General features: G+C 27.5%; 1 protein-coding gene across 5 annotated transcripts in view; it reads left to right on the plus strand.

The window, feature by feature from the left end:
- The window catches only part of LOC107445938 (uncharacterized), a 239,283-nt gene that overhangs the window by 189,959 nt on the left and 22,478 nt on the right, over positions 1–26,846 (plus strand). For all 5 annotated transcript variants that reach the window (XM_087154693.1, XM_087154690.1, XM_087154692.1 and 2 more), the window contains 4 exons: positions 20,654–20,708; positions 23,021–23,055; positions 23,636–23,828; positions 26,639–26,781. In XM_087154693.1, the coding sequence (XP_087010819.1) occupies positions 20,654–20,708; positions 23,021–23,055; positions 23,636–23,828; positions 26,639–26,781 (426 nt within the window). The remainder of the gene's footprint in view (positions 1–20,653; positions 20,709–23,020; positions 23,056–23,635; positions 23,829–26,638; positions 26,782–26,846) is intronic.

Genomic DNA, 26,846 nt, shown 5'->3' on the forward strand with positions numbered 1-26,846 from the left:
TAAGAGTCAAGAAATTTCCCCCACGAAAACGTACTTGCTTTGAATAAACTTTTTCAATCAACGTATGCAGATTTGACCCTTAAAATAATGGGATAGCTGTAATCTGGAAGGAAAAAAAAACAGTTCGACAATTTAGTCAGAGCAGTTAGAGCCTTCTTATGTTTGCGATTTGAATATTTTTGTTATACACAAGGCTGACCATTCTAAGGTTGTTCAGTGATGATCAGTAATCTTTTAATTTATTCCTTTTTTTTGTGCGTCAGACATAGTTTAATGCATTTTTTGCAGGTATACCTGGCTCAGTAATTACGATTTTTGTCTGACATTATTTACTTTCTATATTTAGTCATGTATTATTGAAATGCTTTTTCCGAACATTTTAATTTTCAAACTTCGTAGTTTACTTTGATTATTTGTCAGTTATTTTTAAAAATAATTTTTTTTCGGATTTTTATTTTCTGTATAATAATTTCTATTCCTCTGTCCTTGTTATTTTTCAAACATTTTTAAGCTAAATGGGAATTTTTGTGATTAATTTTGTGACCCAGTAACTCTTTATTCTCATTAATAAAATAATAAGTCTTAATAAAAAATATGTTATAATACAACAAATTTTTAATAAGTACAGCAAATTTTTCAGATTTAGTCTTTGTTTTGTTTAGTAGTAATAATTTTTTTAGATTTCATTTTTATCGGATTTTTGCTTTTACGCTTATGTTAATGATATTTTTGTTAATTGTTTTCTCTATATTTTGTTAGAACATTTTAAATTCTTTAAATATATTTCATTCAATTTATACTTGTAAATTTTTAAATATTTTTAAAGTATATAACATAATTTCCCAATATCATTTGGTTTTTCGAAAGATTCTTTTAAATTTCCATTAGTCTTTTTCGCTCTACAATTTTGTTTCGAATAGCTATAATTCAAAAAATAATATTGCATTGTTAAGTTCAAAAAGCACGTAGCCTCTAATATACAATAAAATTTTTGGTTATAATTTTATAATGTGTTTAGATTATACTTCTGTAAATAAGAAACATATTTAAATATGGAGAGCTGGAAATTAATTCCTTCATTTGTTTTAATTTTTTCATCCCTAGTCCCTTATCATGAAAACTTAATATGATAAAGTTAATTCTACTTCATTAAATTACTGCATATTTATATGCTTAAAATTGTATTTTTTTTTCTTTGTATACATTTTAAGCTTTACCTTGGAATTAACCAGAAAAATCAGAAGACTTGTTAAAATTCAAAGTCATTTTAAAATAAGATTTAATTAGAAATCAATCTCTTTTACTCCTTCATTTATTTTAATGTTTTTATACCTTGTGCTTATCATTAAAATTATGATAAAGTTAATTTTCCATTTTTTTGTAAACTGAAAATTTATATTCATGATTAAATTCAAATCTATGCTAGAATCAAAATTTAAATAACAAGTTATTTTTAATTCAATATGTTTTTGAGGAGCGAAAAACCATTCTATGTCATTATAATTAAAATGTATCGACAAAATGTATTGCTCAGCATTAACAAGTTTAAAGGAGTAAAATTACAAAATTCATTAATTAAATTTTTTACATTTTAATACACTTTTTTTTCTTTTTAATTAGTTTCGGATTGATAAATCATTTTTTGTTAACTAAATTGGTGTGGATGTAATAGTTAAATCATCGTCGTCATAAACAACGGAAATAGTTTAGATAATTACAATTAGACAAATTACAATATTAAAATAATACAACTAACTTTAAAATATTAAATCAATCAAAGCTTATGACTTTGCATTGGCTCGCCCCCCCAGTTAAAAAAAAGTTGGCACGCCACTGGTTCGCACAAAATTAGTATTTCAGCCTCAGTAAAAAATTTAAAGCCATTAGTAATTTTTAGAAATAAATATACGTATACTAGCTTAAATATAACGGAAACTATGTGGAAACACTTTTATTTTAGAATTTGGATTACATTTCATCGATGTTTTGGTACTTTTTGTTGCGAAGATGAAGAAAGGTAAGAAGTTAGCTAACTGATCACGAAAGAGGGCAATTTGAAGCTTTTTCTCCAACAAGAATGAGTAGCTGTACTATTGCGGTAAAGTTAGGAAAATCAAAGACTGTAGTCAACAGTTTCTTAAAATTAAAAGCCACTTAAGATAAAAAGAATACTGGAAGAAGACCTAAAACTATGTCCTTGCATAATAAGAGAAGAATTTGCAGTCTTGCATCTGCTGGAAAATATTCAACCTGGAAACTTATTCTAGTAACACGTTTAACCCTTTCGAAAGCCGTGGGAAGTATACTTCCCACCACTTTTTACCACTTTAAATTTAGGTTTCCATTTGTTCATAACTTCAGCTTTCTTGAAGTGCGTTTGAATAAAATTGGTAACCATTTGTTATTTTAAAAAAACGTATAAAAGTTATAAAATACATAATTCTTTTTGAAGTTTGTAGCATTTATAAAATTTATTTTATAAATGAAGAAAAATAAAAGTCAATAAGTAAATATATGGCCGTGTTAAATATATTTGCCACCAAAAAAATTATCTTTTTATAAACTAAATGGGTTTTTTCTTTCTTATATCAATTACTGTTCTTAAAACAATTTCAATTCAAAAAATACTTTAATTTATCTTTGCTGGAAATAAATGGCCCATGAAAGGGTTAAATAATTGTCAAAATCAAAAAAAAAAATAATATGCATAACACGATTAGAAGGTCTGGGAGATTCATTCATTTATACAATAAAATTGACTAAAAATTGGTTTCTGCATTGGCATAAATTGAAGCATTTAAACTTCAACTAACAAACCATGACCTGGGATAACCAATGGATACAAAAAAAAAAAAAAAAAAAAAATTCTGGTAAAAAAAAATGCCATTTGATCAGATGGATGGAAGCACTATTGGCATGAATTTAGGAAAGAAAAAGAAATGTTCTCCAAGTTCTGTGTTCTCAAATGTTCTGTGATGATCTGGGGATAGTTTGCTTCAGGGCTAAAGAGAAAATATAGAAGGGCTGGAGCTACTCATGACGTCACTTCGCAAACAGATCTCAAAAATCAGAACTAAAGGATATGAAAACTTTGTTGCTTATACTTTCAGTAAGAAATAAGTTGAATGTTCGACACTTTTTTGATAATAGATGTCAAACTTTACACTGCTAACAAATTATTTCTGTTCAAATATATGGTATTCATACATTTTTTTGGTATTCCTTATAGTATTTTTTTTTTTTTAAGAAGAACATTTTAAAGTTAGAAAAATATCTCAATGGTTGTCATAATCGTTTTCTTATCATTTTCTGATTTTAGTTCTAAACTTTTGCTGCTAAATAAGTGAAAGCAAATAAGAACACTTTTATAGTAACATATTGCCAGGTAATAATATGTAACTATAAAAACGTCCTTACGTTTTATTAATTGGGATGCCTAATATTAATATATTTTCTTATTCATATTTTACTAGCAATTTCATATATATATATATACATATTATCACTAGGAAACAAAAATCTTAAATCCTACTAAAAAAATAATCTTTGAGCATATAATAATGGGAATATTACACACTTGCTTATAAATATTAGAAATTAAGGCGTTATAATTAGAACACACGTAAATATTTTGAATGATGGCATTAAAAATATCTTATTAAACTGAATAAAATTTTAAGCATTAATAACTTTTATTTTTGAAGTTCAGGATTTTCTTTTCTTTGAACTTGCACATTTTTTTCTTCTTTTCTGTTTATAGTTACGAGATGGTATCGATGTCAATTGCGAAATTAAAAGTTCTTAAACGTCTAAACAAACAATATAAACCAATGCGTTTATTCACAGTCGGATAAATTCTTCCAGTACATTTTATAATTTATTTGATGTCACCTTTATATTTTCCGAAATTAAATATGGAAAATTGCGTTTTCTCATTTTGAGTTTTATAATAATTCTTGCCTGTCGCTATCGCGCAAGCTGATATTTGACTACTACTGTTAAATTTTTGCAATCAGATGAGAAGAAAATCACCTCCATTTAATTAAAAAGAACACAGAAAACAATGAATGCATTGAATTAAGTTTAAAAAAGATGCTAGTTACACGCGAAACAATTTATTTTTAAAGCGAGAAGTTGATTCTGCGCCGTCGTGACGTCACTGACTGAAAACAGAAGCCCGGAGCGGCACGTGTCTCTTCAAAGGAATGACCTAGCCCTCTCTTAAGCCCTGGTTGTAAACAACATCACCCTATGACAAGTTTTGGGTTCGGCTAGTTTATCTAGGATGTAGATTCTGACGTCATAAGCAATCCCCGCCTCTTTTTGAGTCACGTGAAGTTAGTTTCGTTTTAAGCTAATTTTAAGTTATGATTTTAAAAATTTCAGGTCAATTTTGAACATACCGATTTGATTTTTCAGAGTTTAAAGTTATAGACTATTAAAAATAATCTAGATTACGCGATTACTCTTCTCATTGCGTTCGTTTCGGGCAAAATAAATTCACGAGTTCACCAAAACTAATTTTTCTAGTCGATTTAATAAGTGACTAGACATTAAACTATGAGTAAAATTACTCAAAATAATTAGCGATTATATGAAAACTTAAAAAAGGAAATATACTAGTATTTTTTTTCTTTATTATAAATAATGATACAATATCATGAAGAAAATTAAAGAAAAAAAAAGAAAGAAACATAGATGCATTTTTGTTTTCTATTTGATTATCGTTTTTTGGTAGGCTACTGTCGGATTTTCCATCGCAACAGAACTTTTTAAATTTAATTGAATGTGAGTTTTAATGGTATAAGATGTAAAAAGCATCTGTTATTGCGTAATATCAGCTGTTATTATAGTTAAACGTATATCTCTTCGCTTTTAGCTCGCTTCGCAAGAGATTCGAATTGTCTTTTGACCAAACTTCGGATAAGTGGGATTCTTTTCTCTTTTTTTTCTTTCTCTCTTGTCCGTTGGCTCAATTTATAACATCTTTCGATCAGTTTGTTTCAGTTTCAGTTCATGATCACCTTTAAGTTTTAGTTTTATTTAGCTTTTTATTTGTAATTATGTAAAAGTTTAAACAAAAAAATTTTTTTACTATCTCGCATTTAAACACAAAGAAAAAAAAGTCCTTAGTTTGTCGACCTCGTAGCTATTATCTATTTTTTATTTTATTAAGTATTGGTTTTTTTAATGATAATTTTCAAAAACCAACTGCGAATTTTTTTTTTCTGTAACTAAGTTTTATTCATGTAAATTGCAAAGGAGTCGCCATTTTTCTTACAAATTATTACTTTAACTTGAAGATAGCTTTTCTTCCCCTCCTCGCTTGACTCGGTTTCAGGCAATTTCATACGCTTGGTTTGATTTAATTCCTGTTCTCTTCCTCGCTTAGGTTCAGAAACTAGGATTTTATTTTTTGAATTCGTCCTCCCTTTTGTTACCAGTAACAACATTAAAAAAAAATCAAAATTGTAAAACCTTTTAAGGAAAAAAAAAAATATTTGGAATATTTTTGGAAATATTTCAGTGAAAAAACCAGAAATCTAAATTTAAATTAAAGAGTAATGCTTTTTATTGTACCATTGTAAAGAGTAATGCTCTTTATTTATTTACACTTAAAATTTTGGTTATTCATAAAAAGTAATTTCATAAAATTGATTCTTGCAATTAATTTTATATCATGCATTTTTTTTTCTTTTGTTTCTTGCAATATTTTTCAACGCTCTATGTTTTCCTCAATGAAAATAATTTATTATTTTTCATGTTTTGTAATATTTTTTTAAAGTTAACATAAGCTGAAATGGGATTCGTGTGACCTTCAGTCGGGGGCGTGATTTTTTAAGATTATAATTGTTAGCTTACATTTGGTTTTTTCTAAGTATTTTAAGTTTTTGTGAATTATTTAGTAGTTTTTGCTCTATGCTAATGACTTATGAAATAATGCTGTGGCCAATATTTTTTAAGCGCAATTATTATTATTATTATTTAGGAAAATAACGTATGAATTAATGCTATTACTAATACTTCTTCAAGCGCTGTAGGCTTTATGCAATTTTTAAAATTTTTAAAACAATTCCAGCTCTGCGAATATGCCATATTGTTATACGAGTATGTTGCAATGAAAATAGTATTTACTTTATTGGAAATAAAAATTAATTTTAAAATTTCGGAAAATTAATATTTTATTATTAAAGTAAGTCTAAAACTGTTGTTTAGTAATTTTTCTAATTTTGATTTGATTTTTAATCAATAAATAAATTTTAATGACTAAATGCTGAATACTGTTTGCTAATCTTTTCTCCGGACCTGTTGCGCGGAATGACAATATTGATTTATTTTTATTTGATTATTTTTATTTATTTTCATTTGATAAAAATATATTTGTCTGAAGTACCAAGTCACTGGTGGATGAAAACCTTGTATAAGGTTTTTTGTTAATTAAAAATGAATTCCAGAATTTTTTTTTTCTCTTTTAAATACCCCTCCAGTTTTATTTGTTAATTACGGGCCCAATAATAACAAATTTTTATCCCATTTACCTAAAAATTGAATAATATGTTTATTATTATTATTGTAGTTTGTTTTGCGTGTAACTTTATTGTTTTTTGACCAATTGATGGGACAATAAAAAATAACTAACACTTATCATTCAATCAAAATAATAAACATCTAAGTGTAATAGAAACCACATGAATTAATAACATATACTATTTAATTTTAAACCAAATTGAATGAACATATTTACGTTGTCAGTTATGTTGATTTAAAGTTGTGAAATCTTATTCAACGTAAAATTTAATTAATATACTTAATTTTACATATTTTACAGAAAATTAAAATTCAGTTGTTTACTTCAATAAGTAAATAAACGAAATAAAATAAAAAATAAAATAAAATTTCATTGATCATTAAACAAAATGATTACTTCTCCAGCAAATAAAAAAAAAAGTTTTAGTCTATGATTTGTTTAACGAAGATGTAAACAGTAATATTAATTGAAAATTAGTTTAATGTCTAAAATGAGTTTGAAAATTAGTCTAATAAAATTAGTTAAAACTATTGTTATTGTTTGCCTGCTCTTAATTATTACTGATTTTAAACTTACTTATTGTGATAATTACTAAAAAATAAATATATAAATTTACGAGAAAGTGATGATAATTTAGTCTATTGTTTTTCACCATAAATATCTAACAATTAAAATATTTACGCCATTATTGTTTACTATTTTAAGCTTGTTTTATTGATATGACAGAATGTCAATGACCTCTCTTTGCTGTATCATATGAAATAGTTTTATTTGTTAAATACTCTGATGCCAGAAATACTTTATCTGACATTTAAAAAAAAAAGTTTAAACTATAAAAATCAAAAGATTTTCAAAAACAACTATAGCTAATAGGAAATCAAAGCTGATGTTAAAGAATGGAGATATTTTTTATTAACTGCGACTCCCTATCTATAAAGAATAAAGATTTAGAGTTCTACCAACTTCGAAGAATATCGATCGTATCCGTCGACATAAAATGGCACTGCCTGTCCTTTATATTCTGTTCATCATTTCTTTGCGCACAAAATTACTTTTAGCCAAGATAAGTTTCTAGGAAAAATGTTCCATTTTTGTAAAGGTATGTGGATGCGAATTAGCCATAGGCAAAGGAATGTAATTCTAAAATTAGGTATGCGATCACTTTACGTTCTGCACATATTTTGTAGCGAAGGTTTGATTTTTAAAAATTTTTGAAATGATCACTTAATGCTTAATAAATCAGTAAATTAAGTCACTGAGCACTTGAAAAGACCCCCAAATTAAACCACGAAACACTTGAAAAGACCACCAAATTAAACCATGAAACACTTGAAAAGACCACCAAATTAAACCACTAAACACTTAAAAATCAATACAAATTTTAAAATTAAAATAGTCGCTAAATTTAATTTGGTCAAGTCGAAAAAATACTACTTTTGTAAAAGTATGTGGATTAAATACTTGTAATGAATAAAAGAAACGGATTGCTAAAATTATTGTGCACAATCAACACGAATTTCGAAGCAAACACAGGGTTTTTTAAAAAATTAAAAATAAATTTATTACTAAAGAAGAATATAATTAAATCCATTAGTACTTAAAAATTCACTAAACGAAAACAAAAAATCACTAAATTAAAACAGTCATAAATTTAAAATTGCTTTAGCCACTATATTCCTTTTAGCCTAGATGAGTTATAAAAAAAAGGTTCTCTTATTGTAAAGGTATATGAATGCAATGTTGGCCATAAGCAACTGAAAATATTTCTAAAATTGGGTAAGCTATCACTTTATGACCTGCACAAATTTTGTAGCAAAGGTCCGGTTTTGTTTTGAAATTTGAAATGATCACTAAACACTTAATAAATCACTAAATCAATTCAGTTTAACACTTAAAAGTATCACAAAATTGAATTAATAAACACTTAAAAATCACTGAAAATTTTAAAATTAAATTAATCACTAAATTACTTTTGTGCAAGTAAAAAAATGCTCATTTTGTAAAAGTTAAATACTTGTCATGAGCAAAAGAAACAGATCATTAAAATTAGTGTGCACGATCAGCTCGAATTTTGAAACTACGGCAAGGTTTTTTAAAAAAAATTAAAAATAAATTTATTACTTAAAAATAATATAATTTAATTCATTAGTACTTAAAAATTAGCTACCTTCTATAATTTGAATGTCAAAAATCCGAATTCAACAAAAAAAAGGTATGTTTGTTTAAAGAAAGTAGGTTTTTGTGTCTGATTTCGTAACTTAAAAAGTAGTCTGTATGGATTAAGCAGCATGTATCATTAGATTAAAATTTATTCAGAATGAATCTTTTTTTTCCCTTCTTTCTTTTATGCGCGCTGTACGTTAAATTCTAACGTTGAGATTTTCTTAAGAAGAGGCCTTATCGCTGGAGAAACTTTTCATGATAAATTCAGTTTCATCTTCATTGTTATTTTAAATTTAAAGTTGAGAGGAAAATAAGAGAGTTTAGGTAAGCCAAAAGTAAACCATGAAATTTAAATGCTGAAAATTTTTTTTCAAAATTTAAAATTGCAAACAAATTATTGCAGCATTACTTCCCCCACTTCTTAATCCTGAGTTATTCAAATTTTTTATTTTAAATTTTGATATTTCAAAAAAAAAAAAAAAAAATTGAGCATTTCTAACTTAATGCTTTTCTCTAGGTGAAAACTAAACTCCTTTTTTCTATGCATTAAATGTTAAATTATGTAGGTAAGAGAGAATTTGTCAAGAAAGGTTTTTCTCGCGGTATAGCGTCCTGCAAATAACGGTTTTAAATCAGTCCCTGTTATTAACAGCCGCATCTTTTATAATAAGCACTTAAAATACCACAAACAGAAGATAAGATTCAATAGGTTGTTAATGTGAAAAAAAAAAAAAGTAATGCTTAGTTATACGTGAACTTCTTATTGAACATTAACAATCGGTAGTATTGTCAGAGTAATTAAGTAAACTATGTTCAGCCAAATAGATTCTAGAAATGCGATATAAAAGTCCAGCTGCACAAGCAAAACAAATTAGTTCTCCGTATAAAAAAATAAAAAAATAAAAAATGCTGGCGCACCTCCTATTTTTAAACCATCTCCTTTCTTTTCTTCTTTAAGCAAAAACAATTATTGACAGAGGAAGTTGTAAATTAGAAAGAATATCCTTACATACCCCTTTTTTGTCCCAACTAAGTTTAGATGAAGCCGAAAAAAATTAATAAACTCATTTTGTAGTTGTTGCATTACTTTTAATCGACATTTACTCTCCAATTTTTTACTTCTATTATATCATTTCTTGCTTTTAAGTTTAGAGACGAATCTTTCTCTTATGAGACGATCATTTTAATTTAGTCATGTTCTCATAAGTCATAGGTCACACGTTTTACACATTTGTCGTTGTGGAATAAAATTTACATTAATACATTAGAATTTCCTCTTTTATGATACCACTTATTGAGAGATCTGATAGCTTAGAATTCCCTTACAGATATAATTCCTATGAAAAATAATTTATAGTAGTGGCGTCAAATGTATTAAAATGACGAAATTTTCGTCAACACTTTTGTAAGAGCAGTAGGAACTCTGTGTTTACAATAATTTGTATTTATAATAATTCAACAAATAGATAACTCTGGAAAACAAGTTTTTGTTGCATAATTCAGGTGTGGGGATTTGAAATCTGGGGGAGGACACAACAGGATTAAAATTGCTATTCTCGGAAATGTAGTCGCATGCGGCTAGGGGCACTTCTCTATTATGACTTGTTCAAAAGCATATGAAGAAACAGTTCATAATAGGGTGACCCGCCTCAGCGGTGTATGACACATTCGAGCATGGGTTCATATGCAAATTTAATCGTTATGTTGTGCCCTAACTCCCCTAAAAGTTTGTCGAAACATTTATGCAGCCCTCTGTCATGTATAACGTTTTTAAATTTGTATATTTCGACAGAAAAAATGAACTAAAAATGTCATATAAAAAAAATACAGTTTGGTAAGAGAAACCAATTGCAGATTTGAAATTAGCGATGTGAAAACATCCAAGATCCGTTAAACTATCTAATGCAACAGAAGAAAAAAAAATGTTCTGTTGTGTAATCATTATTTGTTTATAATTTTACTTTATTTGGTTCATCGGCTAAAACCTAATTTTGTTAAGAAAACGTACTCTTGTAAAATAATTATGATTTAATTTGAGTAATGCTGTTTTGTATTTGCAAATTTGAGTACTGCAATTATGATTTAATTTGAGTAATGCAATTTTGAATGCAATTTTTTAAAAAATTGCATTTAAAATTTTTGTAAAAAAAATTTCTGAGTAATGCAATTTTTGTAAAAAAAAAAAAAAAAAGGAAACTGATTTGAAATTACTTTTTGTATGTACACTAAAAGAAATTTTTGTACAAAATTTTTCACTGTTGGATACCAGATAACAGAATTTTTCCTAAAAATAAATAAATAATAAATCGAAAAATATCGCATAAAAATTACATAAGTGTAATCACTAAATAGTAGTAAACAATTATCTAACTCGGATAATTTATAAACACGCGAATCGAAAGGTTTGGAGCAATATAGTGATAACCAACACTTTTTTCAAAACAAACGTTTCTTTCATAAAACCGTTCCTTAATATTGAATACTTCCCAAACATAATATTTATCTATTTATAATTATTATAATATTCTAAATATTTATCTAATATTTCTCATAAGCTCAAAGATTTTTTTTCTTTTATACTATAGGAACTAATTTTTAAATAACTTAAGTCTGAAAGGAGCAATTTTTCCAATTCCCTATATTCTGACTCCAATGCTTTGTTTATTTGTTTGGTCTATAAAAACGATAACGTTGAAAGAACGAGTTTCTTTGAAAGATATCTTTTGATATCATAGTGGAAGGAGGGGTCTAAAATTGCCACAAAAGAAAAAAGAAAAATGATATAGACGAACAACCCCCCGAGCAGTGTGGATGATTTCCCCCTTTTTATGAAAATCGCTTATACTGCTGAACATGGATTAAGGGAATCCATATTATAAACTACTTTCTTCATTCTATTTTTGCTGATCTATTCATTGGGATTATTCGAGCTTAATTCTGAGTTTATGGGGATGTCAGAAAAACGTGCTTACTTTATAAAAGCATATATATATATATATATATATATATATATATATATATATATATATATATATATATATATATATATATATATATATATATATATATATATATACATTAAAATGATGTAAAAAATTGGATACCTTACAATTGAAAATTTTTTCGACTATTATTAAATTAATTAATAAAAGTATACAAAATGTTCACTAAAAGTTTTTTTTTTTTTTTGCATGGAATTATCTTCGGATAAGCGAATTTTATAATTGTGTTCAAAAATTTTTCAATTCGCTTAAAAAAATTATTGAGATACAGCGAAATACGCAAAAAGTAAAATTATCATTAGGGGGTGATAATTTGGGTCCACTCTCCGACCAAACTATTGTGACCATTTTTTCCAGATTGCGGCTATCCCCATTCGGAAATCCAAATGCATCGAAAAAAACGTATGTTTATTCAGAGAAAGTACGTTTTTGTGTGTGATTTCGTCTGCACTGATTAATTAGCATATCTGAAGTCACCCCCCCCCGAACCATTAAGATTGAGTCCTAGAACGTGAAGATCCGATCGTTAGATCAAAAGTTATTCAGAGTGGTCCGTTTTTTTTATTTATTATTCCTTGTTTTATTCTTGCTCACTGTACGTTACTTAGACAACAGCAAGAGAGTATCCCCTATCTTGTTATTTTTGATTGAACTATGTGTAACTTGTACTATGTGTAATACTCTTAAACTATGTGTAAAATTATCTATTCACTTTAGCAAAAAAAGGGAAAAAAATAATAATAGTAATAATAAAAAATAAGTAAATAAATAAAAAATAATTTCTATTTATATTAAGTTATGATTTTACTTTGAATATGGGAAGTATGAAAAAAAAATTAATTCGGAGAAAAGCTCATATAAATCAAGTTTTAGTTTATTTGTATTTCATATTTATAGTGAGTAAACTACTCTTTATTATTTAATGATGAAGTGTATGTTAGATTCTTAAGAAAATTCAGGTTATTTGTAATTCTATTTAAGCTATTATCACAAATCTTCAATATATCAATAGTTTCTATTTTTGTAGAAAAATCGTTTTATTTTTCTGAAATATAAAGATTGAAGTTTTTTTTTAATTTTTATTTATTTAGTTATTTATTTACATAAACTACTTGTAACTCGGCTCTTTTTTAATTTAAAATTTGCAGTCTTCAGAATTTTTCTAACTAATACCCCTGAAAGTCCATATTTGAAAACTTTCATTTTATTTGCATTTCAATTTTGAAACAGATATTATTATTTCATTGATAAATAAATGATAAATAAACATTCTAGATTTTCAATAAATGTCACTTCAACCTGACTTTTCTGTAATTTTGTTCGAGGAATAAAAATCGTATCATGTTGACAAAGTTAGCAGTTAAAAGAACACCCACAAGAACAAAAAAAATAAATTTATCATCGTCACCCTCTTGTGAACTCAGTTCATTAAGTCCTACCTGGAGTGAAAAATGGACTCGTCCCATCTCGTTGCTAAGCGACGGTAGCTGCCATTTCCCCGGTTCTGCTCCAAACCTACGCTTTCTGCAGGGATACAAATCCTAACAGTCTAAGCTTGTATGCAATTTGACGCTAATGCTTACGTAATGTAATAAGCTATATTAGTTATAGTTTAGTTATTTTGATCAAATATCAACGATTCTTAATATATCTTTCGCTGTTTTCTTTGATCAAATATCATCTATTTTTAATATATGTTTCTATCTTTAACTTCATAGGACTTTTTTTATCCCAAATTTTTTTTTAAAGAAAAGATTCTTTTAAAGTAAAGTTTCAATTTTTTAAAACGATAATTGTTTTATTTGTGTAATTTTTAAATCTATATGGCCAAAAAACGAAAACGGAATTCGTTTTTTAATTCTACAATATTTACCATGCCGTGAAAGTTTTTGTTAATTAAAATTGAGATAAAAATTATAAAATTAGTTGTTAAAGTATTGTTAGAAGAATTTTTTGTTTCACAATTTTGAAACAATATCAGCCATCGCATGCTTGAACCCTTGTGTTATGAACCAGTGTGCTGTTGGACAAATTCATATACTTCATATGAATTTGCTGGAGATCAGGAATATTTTAATTATCTATTCCCATGTCCGTAAGTATTTTAATTAATTTATGCATGTTTTTTATTAAGAATTTATTTGTTTTTTAATAAAGATAGTATTTTAATGCCCTCAAATTCTGCAAAAACCTGTAAGTTTTTGAATAAGTTTGTTGCATTAAAAATATTTCCTATTTCAGCTAATAATCATATTATAAATAAAATTTAGTAAAAAAAACTAATTAAACATGTAAAAATAATCCTACATAATTAATATTTTATCTTAATGTCATTGTTTGTTTACGATCGCGCACGTGTTCTTTGTTTACTGTTTACTTCTTCATTGCATTAGCACAACCTTCAAAGTACTTAGCGATATATCATTTGCTTTGCAATTGATCTTGCATATATCATTAAAAATGCGGATAAGTTTTAAATTCTATTTTAAAATTAATTACATATTTTTTAATATATTGGTTACCTTTAACTGGCTAACAATGGATATTGTTGATAGTTTTTTTAAATGACTAATTAAAAAAATATTTTTGAATTATTCCCTTTTTTGCACATTTGTTTTTATATTTTATTTCTCTTTTAGTCAGTAGAATTTACTTCATTGCCGTTAGTAGCATGTCTTATTTGATTTCTGTTTTGTCAGTAGCTAACAATACATGAACAATTTAATTATGTATAATTTACAATAAATATGCAATTTAATATCTATATATAATTTATTAAATATATAGTTTATTAAATATATAGTTTATTAAATATATAATTTAATAAATCTAAATAGACGTGTTATCTACTACGAAAGAAACCGGTAATAAATATTTTGTTACTATTTTTCAAACGCTGATAGAACACTCAGAGGAAAATTTTTCTCTTTGCAATTAAAATAAATATTAATCAATAAATTAATATTAACGTCTTGTATTTGCTTTTGCATCTTTTCGTTTCATTTTGCTTTTATTAAAACAAACAAGGTATTTTATTAATAAAATGTCAAATTTAAAATAATAAATTAATAAAAATTTGAAACAAAAATTATTTTTGTTCGATGACACACTTGGCTGTTTGCTACTTATCTACCTTTATTATGAGTTTCCCGAATTTCATTTTTAAAATCGTTTTTTTTTTAAATACTTTCTTTTAAAAATTTCTTATGTTTTCATATCTAATGTCGCAATTATATATTGCATTACTAAAACAAATGAATTTGACCTAATTCGATATAATTTATACACTTAACGTGCATTTTTTGCTAATAATTTTTTTATTATCTAATATTGAAATATTTAAAACAATTGCAGTTAAAATACAAGTTTGTTTTTTGTATCATTTTAACTCTATCTCAATCTTATACCTCACCTTCTCTCAGAAACCGGTCTGCGATGAGAAAAAGGAGGAGGAGGGCCAAGAAAGTAGCATTCTTTAAAGGAGCTCTTAATCTTATTTATTAGTCCAGATGAAATTTTTCAAGAATATTGCTGTGTTGTGTATATAAAGTCAAGGAATTCCTCCCCTCTCTTGGGGGTAATCGAAACACGATAAGACGTGCTTGGAAGAAAAGTCTAAAAGATAAATTGCGGCAGGAATTGTGGCTAGGAATATTGGTTTGAGTTTGATTCTAATTGGAGGGGAGGGGGTGCCAAATTAGGGGGTCTAAAGATGCTAGTCGGTTTTTTGAACTCAGAAATGCCGTTTCAAGTATGAAAATAATCCCCCCTTCTCTTTTATCATCTCTACTTTAACAGGTTCAATGTAGCTAAAATATGACAGATTTTGTTTTGCTCTGAAATCTTCATGAGTGGAGGTGAGGGGATTAAACTGAGGGATTAATCATAATAGGTAATGTTGTAATAAATAACAGTAAATTGAATTTTGTATCCAGTGTGAAGAATGGAAGAAGGTAGTTTAAATTCCACTTTTTTAAGTTTTAATATAAAAAAAAAATATTTAAATAACCCTTTCGCTAGCAGTAGTTATTTCTGTTCCATAAGGTATCTTCATGAGGTAAAGTTTTTTCATGAGACAAACAACAATATTTTGTCAAAATAAAAATTAACTGCTTGGGCAATTGTGGAGGTAATCAACAGCAGGGCTTCTCAACAGTTTTTTATCCCTGCGGACCGGTCAACGTTTGATAGTTTTACCACGGCCCGCTGAGGAGGGGGGGTAGGAGGGAGGGGCGACGTTAGTTGTTTATAGTTTCGATTGTTTTGATTACAAAATTTTAATTTAATTGTATTTAAATATGCCTCTAAGTAAAATACAATAACATGATCGGTATTAGTGCGGCTATAGGTGACGTCAGCTCCCGGTTAAACTATCGTCTATAAAAAGTTGTACAACTCCGAAAAAATACACCACAGTTAATAAAATGGAAATAATTCAAAGTTCCTTGGGCGGCCGTGTACTTTTTGATCCACGGCCCGGGGGTTTGAGACCACTGACCAACAGGAGATGAACTCTAATGAATTTCAAGTCTTACTTATCCCATCGAATTATTAGGAAATATCTGCGGGGCTAAAAGGGTTAAGAAATCCTTCAAAACCTTCAGCACAAATTATTAATAGCTAAATAATTCTTAATAAATTAATTAATAAGCTAATTAATTAATTAAAGTCAATGAATTTTTTTTTAAAAATTTATGAATATTGGTTTAGATTAGGTTTATGATACTGATTGGGATGCAATTAGGTATAAAAACAGAGTCTGAGGTTTTTCGTTTAATTCTGATTTCAGAGGGACTATAGCTATCTGTTAAGATCTGAAGACATAGATGTACCTGTCAAGTATTACGATTTCACAGAAATTTTCTATTATTAAGTTGTATTGTGAGAGTAATAAGTGTTCGAATTTTTCTTTTCTTAATTTCGATAGCCTTATCACGTGATAGTATGGCTGTCAAGTTTTCCACGTTTTTGAGTTTTTTTATAAGTCACTGTGGCCAAAATATTTTTAAATCTTATCAATTAAAATAAAAAATAAATACTTAAGTATAGATTTTGCTACCACTGAAAAAAAAATCTTCCTTCTTAAACGAAAAGTTGGCAGCTATAGAGATATTTTAAAATATGTCATTTGATGATACCATGATGATACCGCTAGCTCAATACTGGTATATTTATTTTCCTACTCACAAATTTGCGAGACAGTCGTTATTTCAAAATTCATTTAGGGGGAAATACTTCATTTTTAAAATGAACTACTTATTTGATACTAGCTTTCAAAATTATTTATAATGAAAATAAAAAATTTTTGTAGGTCTTCTTAATCTATATTTTTTGTAAAGTAACTAACGAAATAGAAGATTGCATTTTTCTAATTAAATGTAAATAACGAATGCTATTAAATGTCAACACTTTTTAAGTCTAAATATTTTTAGTAATCTATATATATGTTCATGAATTTTCATCAATTTTATTCGACAGATAAACGTGAAATAAATATTGCACAAATGCAAATTAAAGAATGACTTTGCGGTTGGGAATTCCTAAAAACTTATTCTTATTTTCATTTCATGACTTATTGAATCTAACGTATCGTTTCTTATTTTTGATGTATCAGTATTTCGCCGTCTACAGCATATTTCGTGGATTATAAATTTCGTTTTGTCAGTTGATAAATAGCTGATGTAAAACCTAATTATTTCTAGATTTTGATGTGTCAGCAATAATATGAGAAGTAGGCTAATGATGAAGATCAACCTTATTATTTTTAAACCAAAACTATCTAAAGAAAGGAAAAACTATCTAAAGATCAGTTAAAAATATTTAGTGTGAAACTTATAAATTATTCATCATTGAAATCATTATTTTTTTCCTTGAACTCTTGAATAAGTTTTGGCACTTTTAAGGTGTATATATATACACCTTACGTCTTTGAATTTGGGGTATTTTTAAAGTAGATAGATATAAATAATTAAAAATACCAAAAATAATAAAGTGTTTAAGTTTAATATTTACATTAATGTTAACATATCTTAATGCTGATGCATTTATGTCAAAATATATATAAAACGTTTTATGCTAATTTTGATTCTCTACATAACACTTTCTACTTTCGATTCTCTACATAATACAAGGTGTTCCGTACTCACCGCCTGTAATAAATATTATTTCGAATTGAAAACTTTTTATTATTGTAATAAATATGAAAATATTGCATATTTGTTTCTCAAGTTGGGATTTAATTTGGAAGTTCTTGTATAGTGACCGGAAATAACTTGTTACAATGTATATTGCTACTTCCTCTATGTTCTTATCTGTCTTTCGCTGAGGATCTTAATTTAGTAGATACCTCGTCTCTTATCTTGTTGTCAGCGTATTAGTCTATTTTGGCGAATAAATAATCGTTTCAAAATATTTTATTCCTAGTACGAAGGATGTTTATTTTCCTTTTATTATTTGCACCATCGATGAATATCAACAGTTCTGGGGTCATCTTATACTGCGTTTAGGAGCGCGATATCGTTTTTGAAATATGCATTTCTTAAAACAAATAAGTGACTAAATATAAATAAATAAATAAAATAAATAAATAAGTGTAAATAAACAAAATAATAATAAAATTTCAAGTGGAAATAGGCGCTTATCAATAAATGAATCAATTTAATAATAAAGATACTTCGTCTTTTTTTTTTTTTTTTTTGTTAAGATTGCTGCCGTTTTATTTTAAATTGAAAATTAAGTTGGATAACAAACAATAAATAATTTATATGAAAGAAATGAGGGGAAAATATGCGTAAATATTAGAGACAACTATGAAAAGATATTTTTCATTTCATAGTTGTCTCTAATATTGAATAATTCTTCACTTAATAAAACAAAAGATGAATTAAAAAAATTAAAGGCGGTGAATATAAATAGAATTTAAATTTAACTCTTTATTTTCAACTATCTATAATTACATTTTCTTCAATAATTTCATTTCCATCTATTTTTTCTATCTGCGAACTGTAACAGCTCTCATTTACTTAATAAGAAAAAAAATGTTTTATTTTGTTTGAAATTTTGGTATACATTAATATTCTTGTTTTGTAAATCAAATTTTGCTTAAATCGGAAAAAAAGAAAAAACTGTATAGTTTTCCTTGAAACTCATTTTTAGAATTTAAAGATAAGAGTAATTAAGTGAAAGATGTTCGACTTTAATGCTGACTGCAGAAATCACATTTAGCTCATTTCCAAAACATTTGTAATTAACTATTTTCTTTTATTTACAAAAAACGAGTTAGATTTATGACCTAAATGTTTGATAAAATGCGCAATTTCAAGATTGTCTTTATGATAGCAATGGACAATAATTAAAGTAGTAATGAACAATAATTAAAGTTCTTCGTATTATTAAAGCTCGCTTATCAAATCGTGCTTTTTGCAATCGATGATGCACTATTTTTAATTGTTTGACTAAATTATTATTATACTGGAAAAGTGACGTAACTAAGCAAAGATTTCGATTTAACTTTTGTGACACGCTTTTTTTATGCTACTTCAATTATTTAAGTTTTAGTAATTATCATTTTATTTTATTTTTTTCTGACGTTCTTTATTAAAACATGTTTAAAAGATTTATGGAATTTAGCAGTGTTTTTAAATTACAAAGCTACCATTGTAGGATTTCATATTTATTTATTCGTTCTACTGGCGTCGTTTAAGATGAAATTTGGGTATGTTTACTAATCCTTTACAATATTTTTTATCATTAAAACGGACCCTTCTTAAAATAGTTAATTCTTAAAATCCCTTCATTAGGACCCTTCACAAAATATTTCATTGTGAAACAGTCGCTTAACATACCTTTTGAAAAACAGTGTCAATGATTAATTCCTTCCTATTGCTTCTTAAGACATAATTATGCATTTTTTTTCATCCCAAAACGGGAGCTTATTTTCACATAAGCATCTTGAAAAGCTAACTCTAAATAGTAATTTTATTTATTTTTTTCATAATACTGTGTACATGTAAAGGTGATCATCTGTCTTCTTTTTCCTCTCCTTGTACATATTTAATGAGTTGCATTCTGTCGGGCTCTAACCCGAATTGTTCCTTAGACACTGTAATCATCGTTTTAAAATTGTGTTTTATTTCTTTATGTTCCTTATAAGTCAAAATCTGACTTGAATTGCTGTTATTTCTGTACATTTGTTTTTCTTAATAAACTATTAGGGGGACCAGAAAGTAATGTTGTTTCGGTGCATGTGATATTTTTTTAAGCAGAATTTCATAAAACCAACATATCCATCCTCGTTAGCAACAACCTTTCAATGTCGGATAGAAAATGAATTAGTTTTTAAGACTAACGAATATTTAATGAGTCCAAATGACGTTACTTTCCAGTCCCCCTGATATTTACAGCCTTCTGGTTGGGGTGGGACAATGGAGGGCAGTTGTTGCTCAGCATGCAGTGTATGGACTTCCTTAGCTTTATTTTACCCCGTTATTACAACATCAGGGATCCCCCTGGACTAAATCACAGATCAGCCTATCGACGGATAGTGTTGCCATCCATTGTGATATAGCCTTCACTTTCTAACGTCCTTTTCTCTCAAATTGATGCAGTCACGTGCGCGCACTTCGTGTCACCAGTATTCCCTGGATGCCCTTATGGGAGCGGGACAGGGTTAAACCGAGCTTTTCACATAAGCACAACATTAAGAGTAAATTTTTTTTTATAAAATTACGAATAGATTTTTCACATGTTCACATAAACTGACCTTTCACAAAAGGGCTGGAATGTTTAAAAACCCTGCATTAAAAGGACAAATTTAATTGTAAAGTATTTAAGTAAAAAAGAAATTGAAGAAAAAGATATTAAATTCATTACTTGAATGTTCTATCTTATTTATTTTCTATCTTGATCATTCTAGAGTACCAGATGATTTAGTTTCTAACCATGTTTTCTTTTATTTTAGTTATACATCTTCTCTACAAGATGACTTGGAGATGAGTGAAAGTGATGAAGAAGCGGTAAGACTGTCAGCTTTGAAAATCATTCATTCATTAAATACTATCCTGTTTATGTTGTGTCTTTAATGAAGTATGTTTCCCTTAACTATGCTTGGAAACAATTGTAATCTTAGTTTAAAACAATTTAAATACATTGTTTTCAACCAAGATTTCTAGAATACAGATAGAAGATATGAGTTGGTAGGATAGCAAAATTGGAAATATTTTCATAGTTCATTTTTGAAATATTTTTGGAATTTTTTTATTATTTTTTTATTCTTTAAATGCTTAAGAATTTAATAGAAGGCAACAATTTCAGCTCTTAGTGTGCCATTGAATGATCAAGCAACATCAAATCCTAATTAGTAAAAACCACCAATTTTATGAACGCAGAATAAAATTTTAAAGCATCAACTTAAAACATAATGTAACTAGGGAAATGAACGCTCTGCAGACTTTGTGGTGAGAGGATGAGAGTATTCTTAGCAATACCATAATCTTAAGAAGAAAGGAAAGTGTTCACCTAAAATTATGCATAGTCAGTGAGAGAGGTCCCACCTAGACTAACACATGAGCACACCCAGAGCTGTTTGAGGTCTTTTAATTTTTAAAAGTTGCATTAATACCATATAATAACAATGCAACAAGGTAGGTACATAACAATGTCCTTTATACAAGGTTGATGTATAATGTAACTGCAAGCATAAAATATTTTTTTATGGTTCCATTTTATGTTTTTTATTGAATTTTATCCCCACTGCTTAAATGCCATGCCTGATGGCAATTATTGTTATCATTTGGAACTTTACATAATAACTGAAAAGTTGATTGTGTGTAACTTTTGTTTTTATCACGAAATATAATAATTTTTATGCACAATTGTGCTATGTCTTAATAAATGAATAATTTTCTGAAAACTTTTTATCTTAATTATAACTATGCTGAGTAGTTATTCAGATTTTAGAATTAATGTTTGCTTTGGGAGGACAAAATAATTAATTTCCAAAAGCTTGGCAACAATACTTTTTGGTTGATTTGTACTATCAGTTGAATTTCTTAAATTTTTGCAGAGGTACATATAACATTGTCATGCATCAAAAGAGCTGAAAATTATACCAGGAAGGTATTCAATTAATCTGTTCTCCATAAATATATAGGGTGTTCTTTAACTACTGCCCTTAATGTATAATTTTAATCAAAGTATTCCCACAACAGCCTGCTGTGGGTCAGTTCATGGCTCCATAAGTCAGGGAGGGTAAGGGTTCGCAATTGCGTGAACAATGGCATGATTGTGATAATGGGGCCAGTATTACAAGCAGGTGATCTTTACTTCTCTGACTAGCTGGTACTCATTAATCTGAAGATGGGTAGGCTTCAAGCCACCACTGAAGATTGAACCCCAGTCCTTCCCAATGACAGTTCAAGTCCCTTTTAACCCCTTTAATTTTAAAATCAATATAAACAATGAAGTAAAAAATTTATACAAATTAAGAGTGGTGAAATAATATTTAAGAGAGGTTAAAGAGAAATATTCCATAAATATGATAATTCATTATTGATTAAAGTAATATTAATTTTAAAAACATTAAATCCTGTTTAGTTACCAGAAAAACAAAAAGGAGTTGAAAGGTATAATTAGAAATACCTTCAAGTTTTATTCAGCAATCATACTTGTTCTGAGGTTTTTAAGTTAATTAACAATTATTCATTAGATTTCCATGTCAGTTTTGTTTTTCTCTTCATTTCAATATATTAATTTGTGTTAACTAATGTGTATATTTTTTTAAAAGAAATATTTTTGTCAAGTGTTCTAAAAATATATAAATAAGAATAAGGGTGGTAATTATATACCACCCAATATATGGTCAATTCTTGCAATCTATTTTATTGTAATTGTACCCATATAAAGGCATTATTCTTATTGTTTTCATTTTAACTGCTTTTTTTTTACCTTAAAGTTTTTTTAATAGTTTAATAAGCTTTATTAGTCTGAGCTAGATTCTTACAGTCAGCTCATGTGAAACAGTGATTTTATCTCTTTAACTCTTAAATTAGTTATTATATCACTCTGTTCTGTTGTTTAAGTGTCTTTTAATGTAGGTGTATAATTTTGTTAAGTTATTTTTTAACAAATTTGCACCTAACTATTTATAGTGACTCTAAATTTAACAAAAATAAACTAAATTATATTTCTAGTAATGTTTATTTTGTTGAATTTAGATTGAATAGTAACATTTGGTATAAACAATGCAATAATGAATTTTCTATAATCATTTTATATCCAATTCTGTATAATTTTTTATATGCGTGATACAATTTACATCTCCTTATAGGTGCCAGACAAAAAAGAAGATACTTCAGAATACCTGTAAGCATTAATATATGTTTTTTATTTGTGATGTGCATGCTTCATATACTTCTATTATTTTATATAATTGTTGCACTGTACTTTCATTATTTCATATACTAAATGTACCAACCTATTGCAATTTCTTTAATTTTGAAAATAAGAAAATGTATTACATATACCATATAAAATTTAGTATTTAACATAAATTTATTCTTGCTTAAACATTTTTTAATAGTGGTATAATAGTTATAAAAATAGTTGCTTTAAATGTTATATTTTGAGTATCCAAATATAAACAATAAAAGTATTGTCCTGTATATTCATTTCCTGTTATGAATGATATGCTACAAAACTAAATTTTAATTTACCAGAAATATACTTGATTATTTCAAACTGTTTGTCAGCTTTTAAGATGATTAAATTATAGTTCATTTTTTAAAAAAAAGTAAAGTATATGCTTGAAAGTAAAGCAGAAAATAAGCTTAAATGTCCTTAGCTTTATGTTACAATCTTTTTTTCTTAGTAGGATTTATTTTAGTCATTTTTATCACTTATGTGATCGTGATTATGCCTATTTACACTGTTATGCATATTTTAGAGCTGCTCCAAGCAATCCAGTAACAGTAAACAGTACTTCTCCATCTGCCCCAGTAAGCAGCACAAATATGGAAACAAATTCCGCTTCATCATCTAGCTCAGAGAGCGGAGACAGTGATTCAGATGATGATAGCTCAGAATCAAATAATTCAGATTCTTCTAGTGAGTCCTCTGATGAAGATACGTCGTCCATGGTAAAAAAATAATTAACTTATTGATAATTAATAAATTAGCTTATTACTTTAATTGCTTTGTATGAATTTCATTTCAATAATGCCTCAATTCTTACGACGTTTGTCACATCAGCTCATTTTGATGCTCAGGGATCTTGTTTGATTCACATGAATGCCGCTTTCCTAATAAACAACAAGAGTTTCTCACAACCTCTCCATAGTTCCTGGAAATGCAGCCTGTCATGAATTGCCTCTTGGTTACCATGGGTTTTCTTTCTTTGTTTTTCATCTTTATTTACTTTCAGTTTTTCTTGTTGGCAGCTCTACGTTTTCTATTTCAAATCCTGCTTTGTTTTCCTCATTCACTCCTGGGGAGTTTTGAGAATGGGTGTCTATTTTTGAGTGCTTGAACATGTAGACTTCTTTTCACTTTTATAATTTATGAAGCAAATTATATTATATGCCTTGAACCATGCTTGCTATTAGAGTTCTAAATCCGTCAGAAAAAAATTCTTTAACTTTCATGATGATTATTCAATATTTTTCAATTTAGGTGCCATATTTAAAAAAGAATTTCAAAATTTGCTGATGATGATAGCCAAAACATTTGGTTAATTATGTTTTTAAGAATTTAATAATATTCCAATGTTATAGAGTTGAAGCTGTTTATCTCAAACCTCTTTATCTCAAATACCTCTATACCTCAAAATTTCTAAAATCTCCTACATTTACTGTATAAAATCAATGTATTTTCCATATTGATGTCGAATTTTTTTTCCAAACTTCCGTTCCTCAAATTTCTAATAATAGAGCACAGATGTTAAAACTTTCTTTATCAGTAGAACTTGCAGACAGAGATGAATTTCAGGAACCCACAAGAAGTAGGGATGAACAAGTTGAGGGGTGTTTCTTGGAATTTCAATCACTATCCCTGCACTTCCTTAGACTTAGAAAGGAATACAATGATTCTGGCAGTAAGTGAGGGGTTAATGAGTAGTGACCACCAGGGGTTAGCTTTTCAACATAGATAAGAAAGCTAAGAAGAGAAATTCATTTTCACCTTAAAATTGCAACCAATGAATCAAAGGATAATTAAGAATTTTAAAGTGAACTATAGAAAACCGTTGGTACACAAACTTGTAGATGCCATCGGTGAAAAAAGTTCTCTTCCAAAAATAAAGATGTTAGATGCTATCAGAATTACTGTTTTGCCTGGAGAAATGTGTCTAAAAACTATCCAAAATGGTTTTAAAAAGCTGGTTTTAAGAATAGCTGTGAAGATGATGAACAAGAGGGTGAAGGCATCAGTAAAGAAGAAGAAACTGTTGACGCTGAAAATGCAGTGCCAGATTTGACAGAATGGAAAGCAATAAAATCTGGATTTAGTGTTGACATTGATTTTGAAGATTTTTACAAGTGGTCAACTGCCTGGCAACATGCGAAAATCATAGATAATGTAAAAGGAATACCCAGATGAAAAGGAAGAAGCTGAAGATCATATTGATGAACCAAAAGTGAATGCAAGAGATGTAGAAAAAGCAGTAGAATTCTAAATAGACTATTCTTGAATCCCGGAAAAATGTTGGTTATGAGGGATTTGTAACCTTACTTTCTAACCTTAAGAGAATAGTCGAAACAAATAAGATTATAGGTCAAAAATATTTGAAAAATTATTTTCAGTGTTAAATGTATGTTAAAAAATTCTATGTAAATTTATGTATGAGGTATAATTAATTTACAGAAATGCCTATTTTTTTTAAAACATTTGAAGCACTTGTATTAGAATTTCTTAATTAAATTTTCTAAAGTACCTGTATATCTTGAAACCTCTTAATCTCAAATTTTTAGCCATTCCCATGAGATTCGAGATAAACAGGTTCGATTGTATTAAATTTCCACTTGGATTTTTCCTTATTCAATGTAAGAATCATAATTAAAAATGCTGAAATTCCGCAAACAAATGATTTACTTTTTTCAGAGCTTTGACTATTTACCTTTTAGAGTCATATAAGAAGTTTTAGTGGTATAATGGCCTTTTTGCTATTTTAAAGATTCATTTTAAATTACAAATTAAAAAGCACCAAAATTCTCTTGTACTCATATATTAAGCTTTCAAAGTATTTTTTAAAAAGTATTTTTCTTTAAATGGTATTTTGTTTTAATGCATCCCAGAATATTTTTAAAATTGTTCATCAAAAATATATTCAGAAATCAATAGAATCAGTCCAAATATGGCAATCAATGTGTAATATTGGAAAATTTATTACAATATTACACATTGGTTGTCATAACAGCATTTTTCCATTTTTTTTATTAAAAAAAAATCATTTCATTATTTAATCAACTAAAATTTTTATTCCTAAAAACTATCACTATTAACTGTGATAAATCTTAATGTAAACATTATCCCATGTGCCAAATTTTTGCAAGTTATAATTTCAGCTGTACCAAATATTGCATCCACAAAATCTCATTAAGGCAATAATGATGTATCAAAATTCTTGTTCATTGTATTCTAACTAAACACTGTATATATCACCAGTATTGTCTGGATTTTGATGCCATTTGCATTTTTGTACTTAAGGCTAACTTCTCCCATTAAAAAAATAATAAGGTGCCTTTTTTTCTCTCCTGTCAACCAAGACAAATGTTTAAGAAAATAACATAGGTTAAGTACTTGTTTGATTATAAGAAATTAATTTTATTTTAAGGACATTTTGACTTTCATTAGTTTATTAATTTCCAGATTATGGTTATCAAATTTTCATATATCTTAAATGTTATTTATTGACTCCTATAATTATTACATTAAATATACTTTTCTGTCTTAGAAATGGGGCTTGTCCAATTTTGTTGATGAATCTAGAAGAAATCATTCTCCGGCATTCCGAAGTCTTGAAATGCAAAAACAACTGAATAGTGCAAAACCTGTTAGTAATGTTTGTGCTCTAACTGCTAAAGACAACTTCAGTCCGTAAGTGTACCATTTAAGCCTAATAAAAAAGTGAAATGTTTAATTTATAAATGAAATATTATTTT

Source organism: Parasteatoda tepidariorum, chromosome 11 (genome assembly GCF_982258835.1).
Source record: "Parasteatoda tepidariorum strain Cologne lab strain chromosome 11, Ptep-v5.0, whole genome shotgun sequence".
NCBI lineage: Eukaryota > Metazoa > Arthropoda > Arachnida > Araneae > Theridiidae > Parasteatoda > Parasteatoda tepidariorum.